Raw genomic sequence first — 23,997 nt, forward strand, 5'->3', positions numbered from 1 at the left:
CCTCCTTTTTACAACTGAAGATAATAATAATAATCCTCTAGCAATGGTATTTATATCATCACTAATACTTTTAATTTAAGGGTAGTTATTAAAATAGTCAAGGCATAAGATTTCTGGCTCCTTTCCTTAAATGGACATTCAAATTTATGCTCAGGATCCATGTTCACTTCATTAGCATAATCTCTGATGTGATGTAAATGAAAAAAAATATATGGGATCAAATTTAAATTCTTGGTTTGATATTGTACTACCAAAGTAATCGAGAAAATAACCGGTTTGAAGTTTAATGTTCTTATATGTACTTTAAGGAAAGCAATAAAAATAATATTGTATTTCTTAGAGACTCTTTGTAAGCTGTACAAGGATAAAGGAAGAAAAGAGAGGAAGTTTTGTAATTTACAAAATGCTACAGAATTGGTGTTTGTTTTCCTTTTCATTATTTTTAGATTAGAATACTCCATTGCAACAGATGTAGAGACTGGTCATTTCCCTTACTGGTATTTGTATATGTTTCCATATCTCCATATTCTGAAAGATATTTACCTATTTGCACTGCCTAGAAGCCTTGGAACTTTGGTTGCTTTGTTCTCAGTGGATTGTGTTGTACTGTGTTTGTTATTCATAGCTCTATTATACTCTGTAAATTTCTTCCTAAATTGTATGTGACTCTTTTGTTTCAATCAACCGAACTTCTTGTAATTTCTGAATGTGACAAGATATGTTAGTGTCTGTGCATCTGTAGAAGGTCTCTTACTTCTGGGAAAAAAAGAAAAAAGAAAGACCAAACATTTCTTATCAGGAACATCACCACAGTATCTGGCTGGTGCTGGTTCTACCATTCTTGTCTGATCCCAGTTGAGATCATTTATGTTTTCTCCAACATCTTAGATATTGAGTACATTATAATTATTTTCTCACTTTTTGTTTATCAAATGTCTGTAGGCAGAAACTGCTTTTCAATTCTACATTGAATCCTGTGTAGAACAGGGTCAATTATTCAATAAATTCTAAAAATAAACAGAAGTACAATAAATGATTGAGGATTATTTTATTAATTAGTCCTATCACACATTCACTAACTTGTGAATTCTAAAAGGATAAAGAATAACATACTGACAACATAGTTCATCAGGGGCTTTTGTTAGGAAAATCTGAAATTGACCACTTAATTGTTCAGTACATTTTAATGTTAACTATATCTTTGATCTGATTTTAAAGTGTCCCTTAAATTGTTCTGCCCTTTATAAATTATCTTTTTAAAATATCAAATATGAATTATAATTACTCAAAGATTATTAAAGACTACAACAATAGAGAGAAAATGAGATTACAGCTGGGTCTAACCTGCTCTTGCTAGTTATTATATTCATACTGTTATTACAACCTGCATGCTCCTCATAAGACGTAGAAATGATCTCATAAGATGTTCCTTGAGGGGGCTGGGAAGCTGGCTCAGTGGCAGAGTGCTTGCCTTGCATGCATGAGGCCCTGGGTTCGATTCCTCAGCACAACATAAGCAGAAAAAGCCAGAAGAGCCACTATGGCTCAAGTGGTAGAGCGCTAGCCTTGAGCTGAAGAGCTGAAGGACAGTGCCCAAGAGTTCAGGCCCACAACAAAACAAAAACAAACAAACAAACAAAAACCCAACAAGTTGTTCCTTGAAAGGTTGGCTCTTTAGTTAGATTAGAGCACCCAATGACCCTGTGCTGTACTTTGGGGCAGGAGATAACTCAGGCAGAAAGGACAGGGGTCTGGGAAAGAAAGAGCCATAAAGAAGAGAAGGTCACTTCCATTGAACTGAAAGGAGTTCATGTGATTAGATATGATTGTAGAAAATTAAATGGCAGGATCCTTTCCTTACTCTTTATTGGATTTCAGGGCAGAAATCATACCTCCCAAGGAAACAAGGGTCAGTAGTAGTACCATATTCAAATCATATGCGCATCATAGTTGCAGCCTGAAATTCACTAACATTTTATTACATAATCTTATACTTTAAACTGTCCTCTTTAAAACAGTATTGCACAAAGTTTTATACAGTTAAGCTATTTTCAGGTTGAGATACATCTCATGATCCAGGTTGCTTATTGACTCACCCAATGGAATTAAGAAAACAGGTTGAACAAATAAAATGCCATTAAACTGCAGCTATTAAAAGAGACAGCTTTAATTGTTCCATTAAAAAAACAGTTTTATCAGTTTATTTAGTTATAAACTGCAATAAACATTATAATTCAAATATTATCAAAAAGAGAAAACAAGGGAGGGTCTTTGATCAAATGTATAATTTAGTACTTTGATGATTTAATTGATACATTTAATGAATAGGTTTATGTTGAGGATAATTTAAGTTTGCTTTCTGTTTATTGATTAATAATTGTAACCTGGATAAGTAAAATATAAAGCTAGATTCAGATGCATTCATTAGGCTATAATATAAATTTTACTTAACATATAGGAAATTCTACAAGACATATTTGCAAACTGGTAATGTTTCTTTCATTGGAAAGTGAATGATACCAAAAAACAAAAAGAAACAAAAAATAAATTGATTTTGGGGAAAAAAGTATGTAGACAAAATTTTGGCTAATCAAAAATAAAGTTTTTGACAAAATGACACAATAATAAAATAGTCATATAGATACAATGAATAAAATATGTAGCAATATTTATTATTTCATTATGCTTCCATAGAAACACTCTCATATGACTCTACTTTCATTAAAAATCTTTTGAACTTTCTGTTGCTATGTTAAGTATAATATTTCAGAAAGTAATAAAAAGCATTATATACTATAAAGTAAAAAGTTAAAATGTGCTTACTACCTTGGAAACAGAAATGCATTCAAAGTACAAATTTTCTTTTCAATATTGCACTTACCCAAATTAATGTTTCAAATTATGCTTTGGAGTACAACATCAACACTTTACCAGTTATCAACAAGAGGGACTATAAAATACATTAGCAAAAATAAAACTTCATTTTTGTTTATGTCATGATAAATGTAGATACATGGTGAAATACTTTTTGTGAAATTAAATAGGAGAACATTAAGAACATTTTAGATATCTCAATAGTTGCTATATGAATGTGCCCTATTTTACAACATAAAACTTTCTATAAAATCATTATTTAAGAAGTATATTGGGTAGTTTGAACTACCAAGATCATTTGGAGTATGTAATCATTCTAAATTATAGACTAAAAAGTGGAAAGGTATGCATTCTCTCTCTACTACATAATTGAAATAGAATGATAATGGTAATAATCTATAGAAGTTTAGCAACCATACACTAGACAGCTCAGACATATTAATCTGCCATCCCCTTATCTGAAACATCCAGTCCACTGTCCTTGATTCTTTTAACCACTATTTCCCATCCTCCCTTTGAAAGTCAAAGGGAATGTATTACCTACATGAATCTTTCACATCATTCTAACAGTGTTTCCTTTTGAATACGTTTGCTGACACACTTTTATTATCTATGTATACTGTTTATACTCTAAATTACATTGCTGATATCTGAGACAACCACCAAAAAAACCCCCAAAACAACAACAACAAAAAAACAAAACAAAACAAAAAACAGCAGCAGCTTTTTTTCCAAATCATAAAGGCTACCAAAACAGTGAAATATGGTGTTATTAGATTTCTTGATTATAGCCATTCTAATTGGGGTGAGGTGAAGCTCAATATTGTTTGGATTTGCATTTCTTTTATGGCTAGAGAAGTTGAGCATTTCTTCGCGTGTCTATTGGCCATTCTTATTTCTTGTTCAAAGAAGTCTGTCTTTAAGTCTTTATACCACTTATTAATCGGGTTGTTGTTTCTTTGAAGATTTGTTTTTGGGGGATTTAATTTTTTGAGTTCTAAGTATATTTTAAATATGAGACCCTTATGTGTTGTCTGGCTAGTGAAGATCTCCCAATCCTGGGCTTTCTATTGATCTTGCAAGCTATGTCCTAAGCCATGCAGAAGCTCTGCAGTTTCATGTAATCCCATTTGTCCAACCTTTCTTTGATTTGTTGTGTTTCTGGATTTTTATCAAGAAAATTTCACCCTGTGCCAAGGAGCCCTAGCAATTCTCCTATTCCTTCCTTCAGTCTGTCTTCTTTGACTTTGAGGTCTTTAATCCATTTGGAATTGATTCTTGTACAGGGTGATTTATCAGGATCTAACGGTTAGTTTTCTAGAGATGTTTAACCAATTTTGCCAGACCATTTACTGTCTTTCTTCCATTCTAATTTTTAGCTCTCTTCTCAAAGATTAGGTGGCTATATGTTCATTTCTGTGTCTTCAGATCTATTCCACTGGCTTTCAGGTCTGTTCTTGTGCCAGTATCAAGCTGTTTTGATTGCTATGAGTTTGTATTAGAGTTTGAAATTTGGTATTGATATGCCAACAGATGCTGGAGGGGATGTGGCCAAAAGAGAACCCTACTGTATTGTTGGGGGGAATGTAAACTTGTTCAACCACTTTGGAAAGCAGTATGGAGGTTCCTCAAAAGACTCCACTGTAGAGCTCCCCTATGACCCAGCAATCCCACTTTTAGGCATTTACTAAACTATCACAAACAAGGCCATACTAAAGCTACCAGCACAGCTATGCTTATCGCAGCATAATTCACCATAGCTAAATTATGGAACCAACCCAGAGGCCCCTCAGTAGACGAATGGATCAAGAAAATGTGGTATATATATGCAAAGGAATTCTATGCCTCCATCAGAAAGAATGACACCCCTGCATTTGTTAAGAATTGGAAAGACTTGGAAAAATTATATTAAGTGAAGTAAGCCAAGCCCAAAGAAACATAGGTACCATGGTTTCTCTTATCTGCAATAACTAGTATATGTCTAAGATAAGCAGAAGAGGTCAAAAGCTATGTACATGTGAACAGATAACCTGATGCTAAGCAAAATGAACCCCAGAGAGGGACAAAAGCCATTCTATCTTTCTTGTTGTTCTTTTTAATGAACTTATAATGTACTCTGTGATGATTTTTTGTTGTTTCTTTGTATGTTCTTTCCCCCATAGTACAACCCCGGTTGTCACTAAATTAGATTCTGATGTCCCGCATCTTGTATATACATTTTTCTTATTTGAGGACAGGAAGGGAAATAACAAAATGCTGAAATAAGGACACAGGATGACCCATTGTAACAACGAGATGTATAAGACATTATGCTGAAAATGAACTTTACAACTTTGGGCAGGGGAGGGAGGAGTTGGGAATGCGGGGAGCAAAGGTATGGTTGGGGTAAAACAGAAAGGGGTAACAATGTTCTATAGGAAATGGACTCATTACCTTGCTCATGTAACCGTAACCCCTCTGTACAGTACCTTCACATTATATATATATATATATATATATATATATATATATACATATATATATATATACATATATATTTATATATTTAAAATAAAAACGATGAAATATTTGTATTTCATTCATTACCATAACAAACATGTTGCTTAGTTAGAGAAGTAGCCATGTTTAAACCTGTAAAGTACTTATGTTTTAACCTATAAATTTGTGATAAAGCATATTCATTTTTAGATTATTTTCTTCATTGCTATTTTTATATTACTGTTCACAGCTTCCCAATAAGATTTTCTACACATTCACATATTACATTAAATTTTCATGTTAACAACCCACAGAAGTAGATATACCACAAGGCAAGCAACCCACAGCCATAGGTAAGATTGTTAACATTACAAACCCAGCTTGAGGATCTAAAGACAGATCTCGGGGAAACTTCAGCCTTTTGCTAACGAGTATAGTAGGGTACAAGCCATTGAGTTTGGATACTTCAATAATCCTTTTTTCTGTGTCAGACCAGTAGAGGTTTTTTCCAATCCAATCAACAGCAAGTGCATTGGGGACAGCTGTGTTATGCACTACCTAACAAAATAAGAATTTAAAAAGTTAACAGTATAAATGCCCAGAAGAAGAACTGAGCAATTGTTTTTTTTTTGATTTTTACCAAGATAAAAATTCTATTTAAACATTTGAAGTGGAATTTAGATAAGAAAAGAACAATCAAGCACAATATAATTACTACTTGTTTGAGAGAAATTGTCTAATACATAATCAGGCCCCTAGGAATTACATACGAGTTTAAGAATAAAAATACAATCAAATTAAAAAGAAGTTGAATAGATGCACAGTTGGTGATCACATTTCCATTAGAGTTTATCTACTCATCCTCATAAAAATTGGGACAAAGCTTCTATTACAAGTACACACATACACTTATCGGTATTATTTATTCCTAACAGCTTCTGGTATGATTTCATTCGTATTCATTACACTCCCCACTGTCCTTCCCCTGTTAAAATGACTACAATAAAAGATCAGAATGTGCACTAAGTAATCTGAAGATAAACAATGGTGAGTGAAAATATACTCTCATATATATATATATATATATAATCAAACTTAATCAATTTCAATAATAAATGCAATAAACATATAGTTTTGTATATAAAAGTGATACATAAAAATGATCAATTATCTTTGGTTTTGTTGCATATATTTCTGAGTTATCTGTATATTTAGTTATAATTGAAAGGACTATTAAACTAGAAGCTGCAAGAAGCCAAGTTATATTAGTGGAAAGAAGAAAATTCTGAGATTTTTTGTTTTGTTTTGTCATTTTGTCAATCATGGGCCTTGAATTCTGGGCCTGGGCACTGTCCCTCAGCTCTTCAGCTCAAAGCTAACGATGTACCACTTGAGCCACAGCACCACTTCTGGCTTTTTCTGCTTATGTGGTACTGAGGAATTGAATCCAGGGCCTCATGCATGCAAGGCAAGCACTTTAACATTAAGCTACGTTCCCAGCCCAAAAATTCTCAGTTTTAAAGTTAACTGCTTCCCTAAAACTATAAATTATGAGTTTAAAATTAGTAATATTAATAATGTTGATCTACTGTGTTAATATCTTTATTACTTTTTTCCAAATTCTAAATTTGGAGATTAATATAGCAGGCTATTTAGCTGACACACTTGAATTTATTAATTTATTGTAAATAAAAATACTTTTCTGTAAATTTGTGCTATGACATCATATAAAATTAACATTGGAATTAGAGTGCCAGGCAGCAGAGATGGCGTCCGTTAAAAAGTATCTTTAGCCAGGTACCGGTGGCTCATGCCTATAATCCTAGCTACTCAGGAGGCTGAGATCTAAGGATCACAGTTCAAAGCCAGCATAAACAGCAAAGTCCATGAGACTCTTATCTACAATAAACCACCAGAAAACCATAAGCGGTGCTGTGGTTCAAGTGGTAGAGCACTAGCATTGAGCTGAAGAGGCTCAGAGACAGCACCCAGGCCCAGAGTTCAAACCCCATGACCGAGCTCCCCCCCCAAAAAACTTTTTTTAATATATTAAAGCATCCTGTAGTACTAGCTACTCAGGAGGCTGAGATCTGAGTATCCTGGTTCAAAGTCAGCCTAGACAGAAAAGTCCATGAGTTCTTATCTCCAATAAACTACCTGCCCCTCCCCCCCAACAAACTCAAAGTGGAGCACTGCACTTGAGCAGTGCTCTGATTTCAAACCCCAGGACTCCCTCACACACACAAACACAAACAACACACATGATACACACACACAAACATATGTGTAATAAAAATTGATTATTTTTGCAATTTGGCTTTTATAAATTTTCAAAATTTAAATTCTTAAAGTAAATAAAACAGCTTTTTTAAGCTTAGCTATTGGCTCTACTGAAATTAATCTGTTATTGTTATATATTGCTATTTTATTGTATAAATTATTGAATCAGTTCAATATACCTACTACACTTACATTTCAATATTCCATTCATAATTTGTAAGTTGTTGATTCTATCAAAATTATGTAATGTTACAAATGACTACAAAGAGTTGAAATCATGGATTCATAGACTTGAATCAGAACTTCTTTATAACACAGATTTCTGCATAATCACAATAAAAACATCTTGATTGTTTAGCTCAAATTAACATAAAATGATATGAACAACAGAAAACATCACATAGATAAGAGAATAGGAACTCATATAATATATGTGACATGAATTTTATTGTGATGCTGTCTATTCAGAATATTCATGTTTTCATATGATCCTTTTCAATTGTATCTACATATAGTAGGTTAATTTTGACAGTGCTATAATTTCAGTCATCATGCTAACATATTATTCTTTTTTTGGGAGGGTCCCAGCGGCCAGAATGCTGGGCCTGGGCGCTGTCCCTCAGCTCTTCAGCTCAAGGCTAGTGCTCTACCACTTGAGCCACAGCGCACTTCCAGCTTTTTTTTTTGCTTATGTGGTGCTGAGGAATCGAACCCAGGGCCTCATGCATGCAAGGTAAGTGCTCTACCACTGAGCCACCTTCCCAGCCCCTATATTATTCTTTAATATGTAAATTCTCAGATTCAACTTTCTTTTGTATTTAACACAATTAGAGCTCAGTCACCAATCATTCACATCAAAGGTATTCATCACATTTTCTCATGCTGTAAATAAGGTTCTAACTTATATTTACTAAGTTTGATTTTTGTAATTTTATGGTAAGCAAGTGTTATAATGTAACATAGTAATAAAAATCATATATTTCATATTTCAAGTCTTCACTTAGTATAGCTATGAAATTCAAACCAAGCTAATGGATTCTTTAAGCAATATAATTCCCATGAAATAATATCAAAGCTATTCCATCACAGCAATACAATATTCAATAATTCTCTCACTGTAATATTTAGTTACCTTAATGTCACTTCCATTTAAACACATTCTATTTATGCGGCTTCCATTTGGTCTGCTAGAGTCAATCCAATAAATGAATTCTTCTCTGTAATCAAAGTCGATAGCAATCACGTTGTTTAATCCCTAAAAATAAAAAAATGTATTTTCAATAATAGTGAACAGAAATTATCTTTGAAGGTTCAAGGAAACACTATCTCCCTTTAAAAAGAAATAGTTACAGATACTATAGTGAATAACTTTTGTGACCAATTGTTTTTGATAGCATTATATGTTTATATTTCCTCATACCATTAGTTTAAGTAACTGTATAAGTCATTTGAAAATACTTTTCCACTAAGACATAAATTTGGAATGCTACAGTGGTTTAAACAGACTGTGATATAAAGTTAATTAAGGAGAAAACTTACTTTAACAGAAAGCTATACATTTGTGTCAATAATAATTGCAAATTTGTTGTCATTATAACATGCACTATGGAAACCAGAAACAGCAATCATGGAAATGTAAAAGGCGGAAAATCTTTGAACAATTAAGGTGAGCTCTGTTGAGCTATTTGAAGAACTAGAAAAGAATGGTTTGAAATGGTATTTTCCTCAAAATCTCCTATCCCAGCTAATGTACTTGAGCACCACTTTTTTTCATGCTTCAAAAGGCACTTCAGGTAATACCGTGTCATCTTAGCATTTAAAAGTATAACCTTAAGTGATGCTTCCCCTAAGAAGGAACCGGATATTCACATGTTTTTATTCCACCTGGTAGAAATGTGAAGAAATCTCTACCTTCAGACATACTTTTATGTATTTTATGGCAGATAATACAACAAAACACAAATGTTACTCTGTGTTTCTGGATACTGTGCTGGTTTTTGTTTTTTTGCTTTGGCTATTCTGCTGTTTTATTTAAAGATTGTGTTTTTTCTAGCATGGAGACCCTCATTAGCTACTGAATGACCAAATGATTCATTAGAGGTTAGTTTAATTATGACCTAATGCTAGAGCAAACCTATTTACTATTTCAGTTTTCCCAAGGAAAGATGGGTCAAAATTTAATTGCATTAGCTCATTTTAAAGACAAAATCATTTTTAATATGGAGAGCATTATGTACTAGGATATAACTGATATTATAGATACTTAGAAAAAATCTTTCAAGAGGTCATGTCCATGCTTTCATAGCTATGTGGAGCTTATTTACACAAATATTCAACCTGAATTTGTTAACTCTAAAACTATAAAGCAGTTCTTGTCTGCAGACAAGGTTTATTATCTTCAAGGAGACAAGCTTTTTGTTTCCTTTGCTTTGGATTTGGAAAAGAAAGATGGTAATTGACAGATTTGAGTTCATTTCTCTCAGTTACCTCAAAACTCAGAATTTCATAATAACACAGCCTTAGATTTATATTGCCCTTTATAAAAGTCAGACCCAAATTAAATGATTACTATTCATATTGTATTTCTTTCCAAGAATTTCCAAACTTAAAGTTGTCCTGTGGATAGAAGGTAGTTAGAGAAAATGCTGGAAACTACTGTTCTTTCTTTCTTTCTTTCTTTCCGTTTGTTTCTTTGTTTCTTTCTTTATCAAAATAAATAATATCCACTAATAATCATATTTAATAACATAAGGTCAGATCTTATGCTTATATTTAGTGTAACAGGAACAGTATCTTTTTATTTATCTTTAGATTTCAAAGATAATCTGAAATAGCCCAACCCCACAAAACTGTATGACATTTGTTATAAACAAAGATACAAAGAACTAAACATACATCATGATTCAGTGCTAATTCTTCACTGAGCTCATAATTAATGTATGTGCACTTCTTATTGACAATATTACTGATCAAGAACAATAACCATAAAACTAATAAAAAGGCAGATAAATTTCAAAAGATACCTTAACTATTCATGTATATGTTAAAAACTGTTGGAATGCATTAATTTTATACTACCAATTATATATACTTGGGAAAATGAGGATAAAAAATCAGTCAGTCCTAAAATGCAAATAAATATATGTTATGAATCTGGATAGAAGATTTAAAAATACGTATCTGTAGTAATCCATATTAATTTCCTATTCAGGGTTATGATTTTGTGATGGTGAGACAATTGATATAAGTAAATTGAAAGCTATAAAAGGATAATATATAAAAAAATGTAAGTTTAGCAAAGATTTATCTACATCTTCATTTTAATAGAATTATTTCATTCCCTATTGACAATAAGAAAATTGGAAAAAAAAATCCAATACCAAATTTAGAAAGTGCAATAAACTATGGCTATATATGTGGAGGAACTGAATCCCAGAATTCTGACAAATCTCTTCAAGGTGGTCATTTTCTACAGCTTTTCCCATAATCCCTTCCAAAACAGTGCAATGATCTCTTTGTAGCATGATAAGCATGGGACATTAAAACAACCAAGGATATGGTCAAAATAATGTCTAAAAACTAAAATCGTACCAGTGGCTTCAGTACTGAAAATTGGTTTCATCATAATCCTATTCGATCCTCTCATGTTTGTAGTTGCATATTTGAACTCTTTGGTTCTAGATGATTAATTTAGGAAACTGAATTTTGTTTCTCTATACAATTTTACTGGAATAAAAGCACTATTAGAATTAAATATCATATTGAAGCCGGGCACGGATGGCTCACGCCTGTAATCCTAGCTACTGAGGAGGCTGAAATCTGAGGATTGTGGTTCAAAGCCAGCCCGGAAAGGAAAGTCTGTGAAACTCTTATCTCCAATGAGCCACCAGAAAACCGCAAGTGGCGCTATGGCTCAGACTACAGAGCACTCGCCTTAAGCTAAAGAGATGAGGGACAGCGCCCAAGCCCAGAGTTCAAGCCGCACCACCACCAACAACAACAACAAAAGAATTAAATATGATACTGAAAAGTTTCTTGATTAATTTCAATTCATTCCTAAAATCCATGTTATTAAAATATTTTCTTAATATAGTATATAAATTTAAACAATAACTAAACTACAAACACTCAACTACATTTTAGAATATATATATCAAAAAATTTTACCAGACATTATAATTTTATGTTGGCATAGGCCTAATATCATTGCTGACTACCTCAAAAAGAGTCAATAAAAACATCAGGAAAAATCATTTTCCTAATTAGCATTTCAAAAAACATAGCAAATAACTAAGACAGTAACAATATCTTTTTATTTATGGAAACTGAGAGAAAATGGAGAGGTAATTAATTTTCTGTTTTCTACTTCTTTCCCCATTCCACATAATTATTCATTCTTAGACATAATCTCTAAATCTTTCATAATCTCATGACTTTGCTGCCTAAAATGATTTGAAAATATTTATAGTGCTATGATGAAATGGTGTTCATGTATATATACCTCAAGAAATCAGAGCCAAATTTGGATTATACAACCCTAAATTTTAAGGTCTATATTCTCTTCCACAGAGAGCATAATTAACAAATGTTTTCTGAAAGCACAGGTGTTCCTGTACTTCATAAAATCTTCATTTTCTTTATTCTCTCTTCATTTCTATAAACACTGAATTGAAAGTAATAATCTGAAACTTATCTCAACATAGGTACGAAGGATTGCCTACAGTAGTCGAAAATGGTGCTTCTAGGAGAAAAAGGGTATATTAAAATATGCATTAAAAGTGGTTCTATTATATGTAATAGACTTAAATGATGCATAGAAAAATAATTTTGCTCTATCAAGTATATAATCTGTAGCAACACAATACCCATGCAATACAACAAAAAATGTTACTAGTAGAGATATTATGAGCTGCAAGATTGGAATAAGAAGTAACTCTGTTAGAGTCCTTTACCCACATAGTAAATAATGTTGCTATCTACAGTAGTTAATCTTGCAGTTCAACTGAACACACAAACATGAAGTTCTACTCTCTTCTGAAACATATTTGGAATTGTATAAAGATTAAAATGATTACAAAACAGAGAAAATACATTCCTTTGCTAGACATCATATAAGGAAATGAATGTCATATCATTCCTTAGCGGGAGTGGTAACTGTAGAATAGAAAAACAGTAAGTTTAAATGTTTCACAAATCTGGTGCAAATTTAAAAAAATTAAAGACAAAAGAGATCAAGTTAGTTTAAGAAACACTTTGGGTAGCAAAATTCTGGATTCAATTTTGAGGTAGTTACTTACACTTAAACTATCAAGTTTGCTTGACAGTAATAAGCAATAAGTGTAGTAATAAGTAAAAGTAATAGTAATAAGTGGACTCTAGTCCACTTATTACATTTTTAGATAGATTTATGTTTATTTTTATTCTACTGGGAAACTATTTTATATTATGTATAATATTCTATGGCTACACAAAGAGAGAAACCATGTGACATAGTGGACAGTGTTGACACAATCCAAACTCAGAGCAATGCTATAAGCTTCACAACATCCAGGAAGCAGCCAGATGTCATCTGAAGTACCTGGGAAGTCTGAGGATGGAGTGCATGGTGTTCTATCTCATTGTGACAGCTACTATAAAACTGAGACTACCAGCATTCAAGGATGCTCCATACTCTATACTTCCCTAAGTTTTCATGATTATCCAGCAGCCAAGACTTTCATGTAAAAATATCAATTTCAAACTGTGGTCCAAAAAAAGGCTTTAAAATCCATCTCTCTCCGAGGGAGTTAACATTATATTGGATAATATAGATTTGCATTTCAAGCAAGATTAATATAAAACATGAGACTCCATTCATGGAAATAATTCTCTCTCAAATACCTGTTTACATTTTTTTCTTCTTTTATTGACAAGGTGATGTACAGAGGGGTGACAGTTACATAAGTAAAGTAATAAGTACATTTCTTGTCAAACTTCTTACCCCTTCCTTTATTGTTCTCCTAGTTTCCCTATTCCCATCCATGCCCTCGCCATGCTGTATAGATCATTCCCAACATATTGTCTTGTGACTATCGCTGTTGCATTGGTTTCCTTCCTATCCTTTGTCTCACCATTCTGTTGTTCCCCTTCTCTTCCCTAATTCAGATAAAAGTATATACAATACCAGGGTACCAAAATCAAATAGTGACAAGTTTTAAGTGTGTGTGTGTGTGTATGTGTGTGTCCGCGCGCGAGCACGCATGCCATCCTGGGGTCTGAACTCAGGGCCTTGCCACAATCTTTAAGCCTTTTTACTCAAGGTTGGCATTTTTCCGTTTGAGTCATAGCTCCATATCCGGCTTTTTGTTGGTTAATTGGAGATACTCGTCTCTCACACCTTCCTGTGTAGGCTGGGTTAGAACTGTAATTCTCTGATCTCTAACTCCTGAATAGCAAGGATTACAGTCATGACATACTAGTGCCAGACTCAGTTCTAAGTCATTTTTATGTGACAAAATATTACCATAGGAATGAATGTTTATCATTTACCACTAATAGTAAAATAAGCACAAAATATCAATGTTGTAATATTATTGTTTGAGAAAAAGGAATTTAGTGGTATAATAGATACAACCTAAATATTTCCAAGTAAAGATAATACTTTCAACAACTCAAAGTATTCTATATATAACATTTGATTTTCTGCTAGGCATCAGTGGCTCATGCCTGTGATACTAGCTACTCCGGAGGCTGAGATCTGAGGATCACAGTTCAAAGGCAACCTAGACAGGAAACAGGAAAATTTGTGAAACTCTAAACTCCAAGAAACCACCAGAAAACCAGAAGTGGCACCTTGGCTCAAGTTGAAGAGCCCTAGCCTTCAGCTGAAGAGCTGAAGGACAGTGCCCAGGCCCAGATGTCCAGGCCCAATGTCCAACAAGAAAAAAAAAAAGATTTTTCTTAATCTTCTAATCTTAATGAAAGGATTTCATACTATTTCGACTTTACGCATGAAGGAAAACCTTCAAAATAGAAGTGAGCAATCCAAAGTTCTTCCTCCTATCACAAGATGGATATAACTTTTCATGAAATGTAATGCCTATGAATAAAAAATAACATAGAAAATTACATAGACACCAAATTAATCTTCCTAGATTCTCTTCACATGACTAGTATTAAAGGATGAGAAGATTAGATTGAGCACAGGTCACCATATAGACTTTCAACCATGATTAGACTGCAAGCAGAATTTTGATTTCTTGTTATTCCTAAAGATTTAAAGGTTACTTGTCACCAAACCTGCTTTTCTTACTGGTTCTATAAATAGCAAAAGACAATTTAGGAAATACTTCAAAAACTTCTATAATTTCCTTAATCCACTTCTTTTTTTTTTAATTGTGAAAATACTGTACAGAGTTACAATTACATGAGCAAGGTAATGATTGCATTTCTTATCACCATTGTTGCTTCCTTCTTTGTTTCCCCTTCCCATTCCTTTCCATCTCCGCTCCCCGCCTCTCCTCCTATGCCAAAGTTGTAAAGTTCGTTTTTCAACATAACAAACGTCTTGTACATCTATCTCATTGTTGAAATGGGTCCATCTGTTTCCCTATTTAAACAATTTGTTCTTTCCCTTCCCCTCCACAAATTATACCAACATCAAATACAGTGAAAACAGGGATGATACCGTGGTGGGAGGGACATACAAAGCAAGAAAGAAATATCTTATAAATATGTTAGAAACAATCGCAAGCAAGCAAGAAAGAAAACATTTGAGTCCTTATCTTGGGGTTCATTTCGCCTAACATCAACTTCTCTGACCGTTGGCTTGGAAAAAATTATATTAAGTGAGGTAAGGCAGGCCCAAAGAAACATAGGTCCCATGGTTTCCCTTATTTGCAATCCAGTTATTCTTGAGGTAATTTCCCTTGCACTAACTATGCTGAATGATCTTAGACTTCTGTGATATGGAATGTTACAGCAAGTTGAAAAGATGATCTACTTATCATAAAATATAATATTTAGAATGATCTAATATAAATACACATGTTCATAGGCATAATATAATTATGTATTTCATAAATTTTAATTTTATTTCGAGAATTCTAAAATATCTAGATAACATATATCAAATGTGACATACCTGCTTTAACAGAGTGTAGTTGGAGCCATCAGTGCTAATTTTTCTTATTTCATGATGATCAGCAAGGATGAGAAATGGCTCTTCACCTGAATTCCAAAGGAAAGAATATGTTTGATTTTTAATTTATTTCTATAGTTAATTTTTGTTTAGTTTAGCAACAACTTACATTGACATACAGTGCTACAAACACAGTGCTATTCTGATAGGTTAATGGGTATACACACAGAGATAGAGAGAGAGAAAGAGAGAGAGAGAGAGAGAGAGAGAGAGAGAGAGAGAGAAAGAAAGAACTATACAGTATATAGTAACTTATGCAAGAAAGCAGCAGATATCCAAGATATTCAGAAAATAAACATAATGTTAAAACCTTTCTACATTGAATTTTCCTGGACACTCAGATAATTTTTTTAATTAATGAAATATTTTTACTTTTACAGTCATATTTTGAATGAATTTCATAAAAGAATAATCTACAATGCTCAAGCATGTGCTGTATATTCAAGCATTGATATAACAACAAAAAAAATCCACTTTGATAATCAACATTTCTTTCACAGCCTGTCCAGAGTGAATAGCAAGGAATATTTTTTACATAACTTTCTGTACATCTGGAATATGATCTTCTTAATAATTTCTGAACTACAGTTTCTGATCTTTTCATTTTAATTTTCCTCATGATTCTTAGTAATTAATTTCTTTCTGTACATTTATCAAATATGTTTTATTATGTCTTTTTAGACTATAGGAAGAAGAATCAAATATGTTTTTATGTGTTAATATACATATTAATGTTTTATGTATTCATATACATAGTAATGTTCAATGTATATGAAGATTTTTAATCATAACATCTTTAGATCCACGATTTAATCTCTCTCAAATATTAAATTGGAAATAAATTCTTAAAGAAAATAATGAATTACCTGAAGTATAATAGATTCTATATAGAGCTCAAATAGTATAATTCTTTAGAAAGACTGAGTTAAAGCCCAACGAAGGGGGAAAGGAGAAGGAAGAATGCAGTCAATAATTAGTTATATACCACAAAATTAAAAAATAGTTAGGGAATGGATGGGCTAAAGGGAGTTGAAAATGTTGGTGAGATAACATGGTCAAGATGCATTTTATACATAAACTGTTTTGTTAAATGGCAAAAAAATTCCTCCTAACAATTAAGAAAAGTGAGGGAGCGAGGTGGTTAGAAGGGGTATGTGAGAATGTTGAAAGAGGTGACAATCAAGATGTTCTTCATATTAACAAACTGCTTTGTTGAATGGAAACTACTTTGTACAACTACTTAATGATTATTAAAATAGTCAAAAAAGAATGTAAAAAAGTTTGTGAAATGTAATTATTTAAACTTATATTAGTTATTTCAATATAAATTGAACAAAGTCAATTTGGATTGAAATTGTTATGAACCTACAATTCAGTAAATATTTGTGCTAACCATGTCTATTTATAAAATACATTCATATGGTCTTTATATAGACATATATAAGTAAGCAATTAAGCAATTTAATTAAGCAAATATGCAATTTAATTAATATTAATTAATATTTACTTGACAATAGGAATTTAAAAATACAATTTATTGCATTTGTTGCATTTGTATTTCACATGATTGTATTTCTCTCCTTTTCCTTTGTTTTCACATGCAATATATACTAATATGATATGCTAGCATTTTTCATCATTCACTGTTACTCATTTGGACACTTATTTACATCATCCATGATAACATTTAACTTTTCTAACCTTCTGCTGAAGGCCAAATTGAGACTCATAATCTCTTTCAAATCAGAGTCGCATCTTTTTAGTTCACAGTGTATTTCTATTCCTATCAACATTAATTATAGATATAACATTAGTCAGTCATGTTCTACCGCAGTAGTATGGATTTCTGTTCTCAACTTGGTTATACTTGCTTTAAAATTCCTGGCTTCTTTAGTAAATGATTTATACTTCATTAACCACATTTTTAATTTGAAATTATTAAGAGTTGCTAATTGTTGTTACTAATCAAAAACATCTGTTTCATGGAAACATACTGCAAATAGCCTAAGTTGCAATCAGTATCATTCAATTTCTCTACTTGATTCTTCATGGAAAGTTTCAAGTAATAGCAACATTACTGTTTGGAAATTTCATCTTTCTCTATTACCCGAACTCCCTGAATGTTTGATGCAAAAAGCAATGAGCTCTCCATGAGCAACTACATTGGAAGATGTAACAATGGCCCTGTGTAAACATTTCTACTTTTACAGTCTGACTTTAAGTGAATTCCAAGAGGACTAAGTGAATCATGTTGAAAAATAAATGACAATAGAATGAAATTTAAAAGTGATTAATACTGTTTTATATAGCATGAACGTTTAGCCAATTAAAATTTAATTCTAAATTTCTACCTCTGATATTTATTTCAAATTATACAATAAAACATTCAATGTTTCATATAATGCCAACTACGTATATATACCTGAGAAGCTGACAGTGGTAGTGTGTTCATTGTATTTAAAAACAAGTTAAAATGGACATTTTACCCATTTGGACATTAATTATCATATGTGGCCTTGTAGAATTTAATGTATATGATTTATTTCCTAATACTATACAATATTTTCAAAATTATGGACTTCATTAAATTTATAATTTATAGAATTAAACACAGTACTCTGAATAAGCAGAACTTTAAGAATATCTTGTGACTCATTGGAAGAAGTCAAATAGTATTATGTAGCTAATTTATTATTAATATTATAATTACAATTAAGCTATATAATTAACCTATTATAATGAACTTGTTCCTTCAGAATGCATACAAAAATACATGTGATTGATGTATGGGAAAAAGGAAAATACTACAAGAGGCTTTTAATAGTCTTGCCCAAACTTGCTCCCAAGGACATATGTTTCAACAGAAAATAATGCTAGAAACAGGTATTGTTACTTTATTAAAATAAGAGCAGTAGATGTGTGATGTCCAAAATCATAGAGACAGATTTCGATATTGAAGAAAGTAGGGATGAATTTTTGTTTCTCAGGAAAGCAAAGAAGGATAAATTCAGTAAGAATGGCTACAAAATGCAAATCCATTTGTATAACTGAGGTTGGAGGGTAGGCAAGCTTAACTCAATACCTGAGAGTGACTTGCAGCTATTTGGGTTGTCAGGTTGTATTTCATACCCATCTATACAGAGGCACTTATAGGTCCCATAAGTATTGATGCATTGCTGGCTACACGGAAAGCCTGAAGAACATTCATCAATGTCAACACACGTTTTACCATCATTCTTCAGTTGGAATCCAGGCCAACATTTGCACTGAGGAAAGAAAGATGAGCATAATCAATTCACATTATTGCCACTGTCTTTTACTATTGGATGTCCCTTTAGAGTGACTCAAGCTAGCAAAGCACTTTAGAATAGATACTGGCAAGTCTTTCTGTCTTTTAGCAACTGACTTTAATAAGAACAGCATATATTATGTAAAGTTAAAGTTTAAAAATGCTTTATTAAATGTTTTCATTTGATCATCTAAGGTTGGCAAATATGAAGTTAATTAGCATCACTGAAGTGACATGGGTAGAAAATGGCTAAGACCAAAAAATAAAATAAAATCAAACATCCTCTTCAATTTCCATTGTTTCTTTTTCTTCTGCATTATGGATTTTGAAAACTTTTATAATAAGAATTAATCTTTATGTAAAATTTTGGAAATTTCTGACATTCTTCTATATATTTTCATTTTATACTTAAGAAAGTTTTCCCTTATTTGCAATATCTAGTATATGTATGAGTCAAGCAGAAAAGGTCAGATAAGGTGATGTTAGGAAAATGAACCCTAAGATAATGTATTCAAATGCTTTTTTTTCTTTCATGCATTTGTTTCTAATGCATTTATAAGATTATTTCTTTGTTGCTTTGTATGTCCCTCCCCCACAGTATAACCCGTGCTTTCACTGTATTTGATGTTGGTATAATTTGTGGAGGGGAAGGGGAAAAACAAGTCGTTTTCATAAGGATACAGGTGGACCCATTGCAACAATGAGATGCACAAGTCCTTATGTTGAAAACGAACTTTACAACTTTGGTGGGGGGGGAGGATTTAGTGGGGGGCGGTGGAAGGATGGGAAGGGATGGGAAGGGGAAACAAAGGAGGAGGCTACAATGCTTGATAAGAAATGTACTCATTATCTTGCCCATCTAATTGTAACCCCTCTGTACAGTATTTTCACAATAAAAAATAAATAAAAATTAAAAAAAGAAATGTACAGTATTTTCACAATAAAAAATAACTAAAATTAAAAAAAAGAAAATGTATGTAATAAAGATGTTTTATCTTTAGAAATCTGGAAGCATGAAGGCCTAATTTCCTATAGATAACCAGTAGAAAAGCTGGAGGTTACTAAATTTTAAAACAAAGACAGTCTCAAAAGTTATTCATTGAATCTGAAACATGCTCTTGTTTGAAGAAAGAGTAATATTTACAAAAGGCTTTTTGTCAATAATTAAATAAATATGTATCAAAAATCCTTCCTCTAGCATGTCTCTCTTGTTTTCAATATTCCTCTGATGATTTGTGACATTTACTCTCAAGTCCTTGAAATCTGTGTACAAACATATCATAAAATATGTTTTTTGTATTCCTGAGATACAGCCTCAATCCACAAATAAGTACTCATGATGAGGTTTCCCAGTGCATACTTACTCAATTTTAAATTAACATGAGTTCATATTTTAATATTGTGTTAGTCTATATCTATTCTTATGACACAGACATGTTTTCAGAAGCTATTTCTGTCAATCAAAGTTGCCAGTGAATCAGCCTCTTCAGGGAATTGTACTAACAAAAATGCAATTAAGTTATTAAGCATGATTTATTTTTAGTGTGCCTGAACTCAGGTCTAGTTACTGCTTTCCAGTTATTTTTCATGTTTACATAAAAATTCTGTACATATTTATAAGATGATTTCTTTGTTGCTTTGTATGTCCCTCCCCTATGGTATAACCCCTGCTTTCACTGTATTTGATGTTGGTATAATTTGTGGAGGGGAAGGGAAAAAACAAATCGTTTAAATAGGGATACAGGTGGACCCATTGCAACAATGAGATGTACAAGTCCTTATGTTGAAAAACGAACTTTTCAACTTCGTTGGGGCGGGGGAGGATCGAGTGGGGTTACGGGTGGGGGATGGGAAGGGGAATCAAAGAAGGAAGCAACAATGCTTGATAAGAAATGTACTCATTATCTTGCCCATCTAATTGTAATCCCTCTGTAAGGTATTTTTACAATAAAAGATAAATAAATAAATAAAAATTCTGTACTCACTGGTGTTTTACTAAAGAAATGATCAGCCCATTTCCCTTCAAGGATGTACATGAAGGGAAAGGAAAGAAGAAATAAGAACTGCAAAAATTAGGTGTGTGTGTGTGTGTGTGTGTGTGTGTGTGTGTGTGCGCGCGTGTGTGTGTGTGTGTGTGTTTGTGTGTGTGTGACAGTTTTATACACTTCTATTTTCTGAATATATTTAAATATATTTTGAGTTTTAACTGTATTCTCACAACTCATGTCAAGTCTTATTATGGTTTCTAATTTTTTTGTTTTTACTTTTCCTTTAAAGGGTTATATCTAAGTTACAATGCACTTTCAAATTTAAAAGTATGTAGGGATTTGTAGGGATTAAGTAGTTCCAATTCTCAAAAATGTATCACTTGAAGGGTCTTCATGAGTACCTACCTTGTAACTGACTGGCAAATCCTGACAATCCTGAGAACATCCACTGACTTTCTTACTCAAGCACTCATTTATGTGGCATTTTATCTCATCAGAGCCATCGCCACAGTCATCCTTACTGTCACAGAGACCTCCACTGGGAATGCACCTGCCATTTTTGCACATAAAAAATGAACTGTTGCATGTATGTTCTGGAAAAAGAAAATAAAACAAATGGAATATAAAGGGCATGCCATTTTTATACTACTATTCTCGAAAACATTCACAACTATGATTCCTAATTGTCAAATATTAAAATAAATATATGCTTATATAAAATACTGTACACTTAGTATAATATTTTATGCATAAACTCTAGAAAACTAAGGACATATTGTTTGCAGGTATTCCACATTTTGCCCATCTAGTTTTACTGTGAAAATTAACAATCAAATGAGATTCTATACTAAAGTTAATGGATTATCTGTGTCTCATCTATACCATGAAAAATGATTTCAAAGCACAATGGATAGTCTGACATTTCCATCAAGCTATAGGTCCTAGAGGAATTATATGTCACTTAAAATTAAGAATCTAGTATATGTATATAATCCTAAATATTTTCTTCCAGAAAACATAACACTGACATTTTTAAGTCAGTGAATAATAGTTGTTCCAAATATAGCTTTGGAAAAGGAGTTCAGGTAATATAGCTACTCATAACCAGATGATTTGAATACTACTCATAATCATGCATGCAAAAATGTTGCCTATTAATCAGTAAACTACATAGAAAAAGGTGATTCAGTTTATTCTAAAATCATGGCTATCTATTCGCTCTTTGGAATAGTGATGTAAAAAGTATGAGGAGTATGTAGGTGTATCTGTATTTCTGATCAAGTTATATGTAAAGTTTCATTGTGCCTAGTTATGAAGTATACATACTATTTTTCAGTAAGTAGTTATAATATCTTACACTAATTTTTTTATCGAGGTACAGGGATTATATATGAGGAGAAATGTTTATAATATACCCTCAGGTTCTGTACCTGCACTTTTACACTTGGGGTTTAAAGGTGCTTCATCAGAATGGTCAGGGCAGTCAAAATCTCCATCACACTGCCACTGGGTATTTAGAAGGCACCGCCCATCAGCACAACGGAATTCTTCTGCAGTACATTGATGATATCCTAGATAAAAAGGAACAATCATGATGACTAATTCACTAGTCAATATGAATTAATGATCCATCCCATCTATGCACGCTTCATTTGATTAATCATGAAATTACTTGGGCCTCCTACTGGAAATCTCCATTTTACTGTATTGCAATAGTTATAGTTGCAAAAAAAATATTTGATATTTGAAAGTTGAGAAAAGGACTATCAAATGAGGCTGGAAATAATACAATCTTATTTTTCTAAGAGAAGAAATAAGAAGGCAACAAACGAGTAGAACAATTCTGTAACCTATTGCCTATATTTTAAGGATTTTACTTAGAATGGAAAACTGAAATGAAACTATTAGAATTTTTTTCAAGATGAAAATTTTCTAGATATAGGATCTAGACAGATATGGATAGACTGATGCTGTGCTATACCAGTATTTCCCAAAAGACAAAATGTCATATTAATGCCTGGAAAATTGTATTCAAAGTATAATGAAACTAAAATGATAAAAAATCTATTTATCAAGCAATAAGCAAAATTACTATTAGAATTATCTTGAATGTGAGGCATAAAATAATATTCATAATACAAAATAAATTCATAACTTGTTAATGTTTATACACATGTCTGATTTTGTAAGTAAAATTAATTTGGCCTTTTCATATTACATTTTAGAATGATTTTTTCCTGTTTTTTTTGTCAATCATGAAACCAGTCATTCTCATTAAAATTTTCTGATAAACCAAATAAACTTACTACTTTTAGATGGCTTAAAAAAGAAAATCATAAAATTCAGTGGTGATAGAGAATTTAATAGTGAATATCTAACTGAAGTGATTGCCATATTTCAATATGAAACTAAAGAATTATGATATCCTCAACTTCCATACTTATTCTCTCTTTTTTTTAACTAGCTTGTTCTCCACAGCCAATAAATTGTTACTCAGCCCAATTAACAATGTAAGCCCCTCTATGCATCCCTAAACAACAAGTTTCTCTTCTCTATACTCAATAATCTTGGTTCCAGGTATTTACTTCCAGTTCAAGTTTAGTCATCTTGTTTCTGCAATACCTGACTTTTAGAATGTCTCTTAGACATAAAAATATTAACCGGTAGGTTTCAAATTCAAAGTTTCTTTGAAAGTCTATAGACTTAATTTTTCTATATAACTCGATTTTTTTATTGCTATTGTGAAAGTGATGCACAGAGGAGGTACAGTTACATATGTAAGGTAATGAGTCCATTTCTTTTAGAACAGTATCACCTCTTCCTTCAATTTTTTCCAGCATTTTTTTCCCCTGCTGATCTCCCCACAAGTTGTATAGTTCATTTTCAACCAAGTATCTATAAAAATCACT

At 32.3% G+C, this 23,997-nt stretch overlaps 1 protein-coding gene across 1 annotated transcript in view; it reads right to left on the reverse strand.

The window, feature by feature from the left end:
- Positions 1 to 23,997, reverse strand: part of Lrp1b (LDL receptor related protein 1B) — a 1,466,647-nt gene that overhangs the window by 235,349 nt on the left and 1,207,301 nt on the right. Inside the window, 6 exon segments of the mRNA XM_042683428.1 lie at positions 5,729 to 5,910; positions 8,765 to 8,887; positions 15,755 to 15,840; positions 18,894 to 19,077; positions 21,494 to 21,681; positions 22,519 to 22,659. Coding sequence (XP_042539362.1) covers positions 5,729 to 5,910; positions 8,765 to 8,887; positions 15,755 to 15,840; positions 18,894 to 19,077; positions 21,494 to 21,681; positions 22,519 to 22,659 — 904 coding nt within the window.

This window comes from Dipodomys spectabilis, unplaced genomic scaffold, assembly GCF_019054845.1.
Source record: "Dipodomys spectabilis isolate Male_0828 unplaced genomic scaffold, ASM1905484v1 ptg000081l, whole genome shotgun sequence".
In the NCBI taxonomy this organism is placed as follows: domain Eukaryota; kingdom Metazoa; phylum Chordata; class Mammalia; order Rodentia; family Heteromyidae; genus Dipodomys; species Dipodomys spectabilis.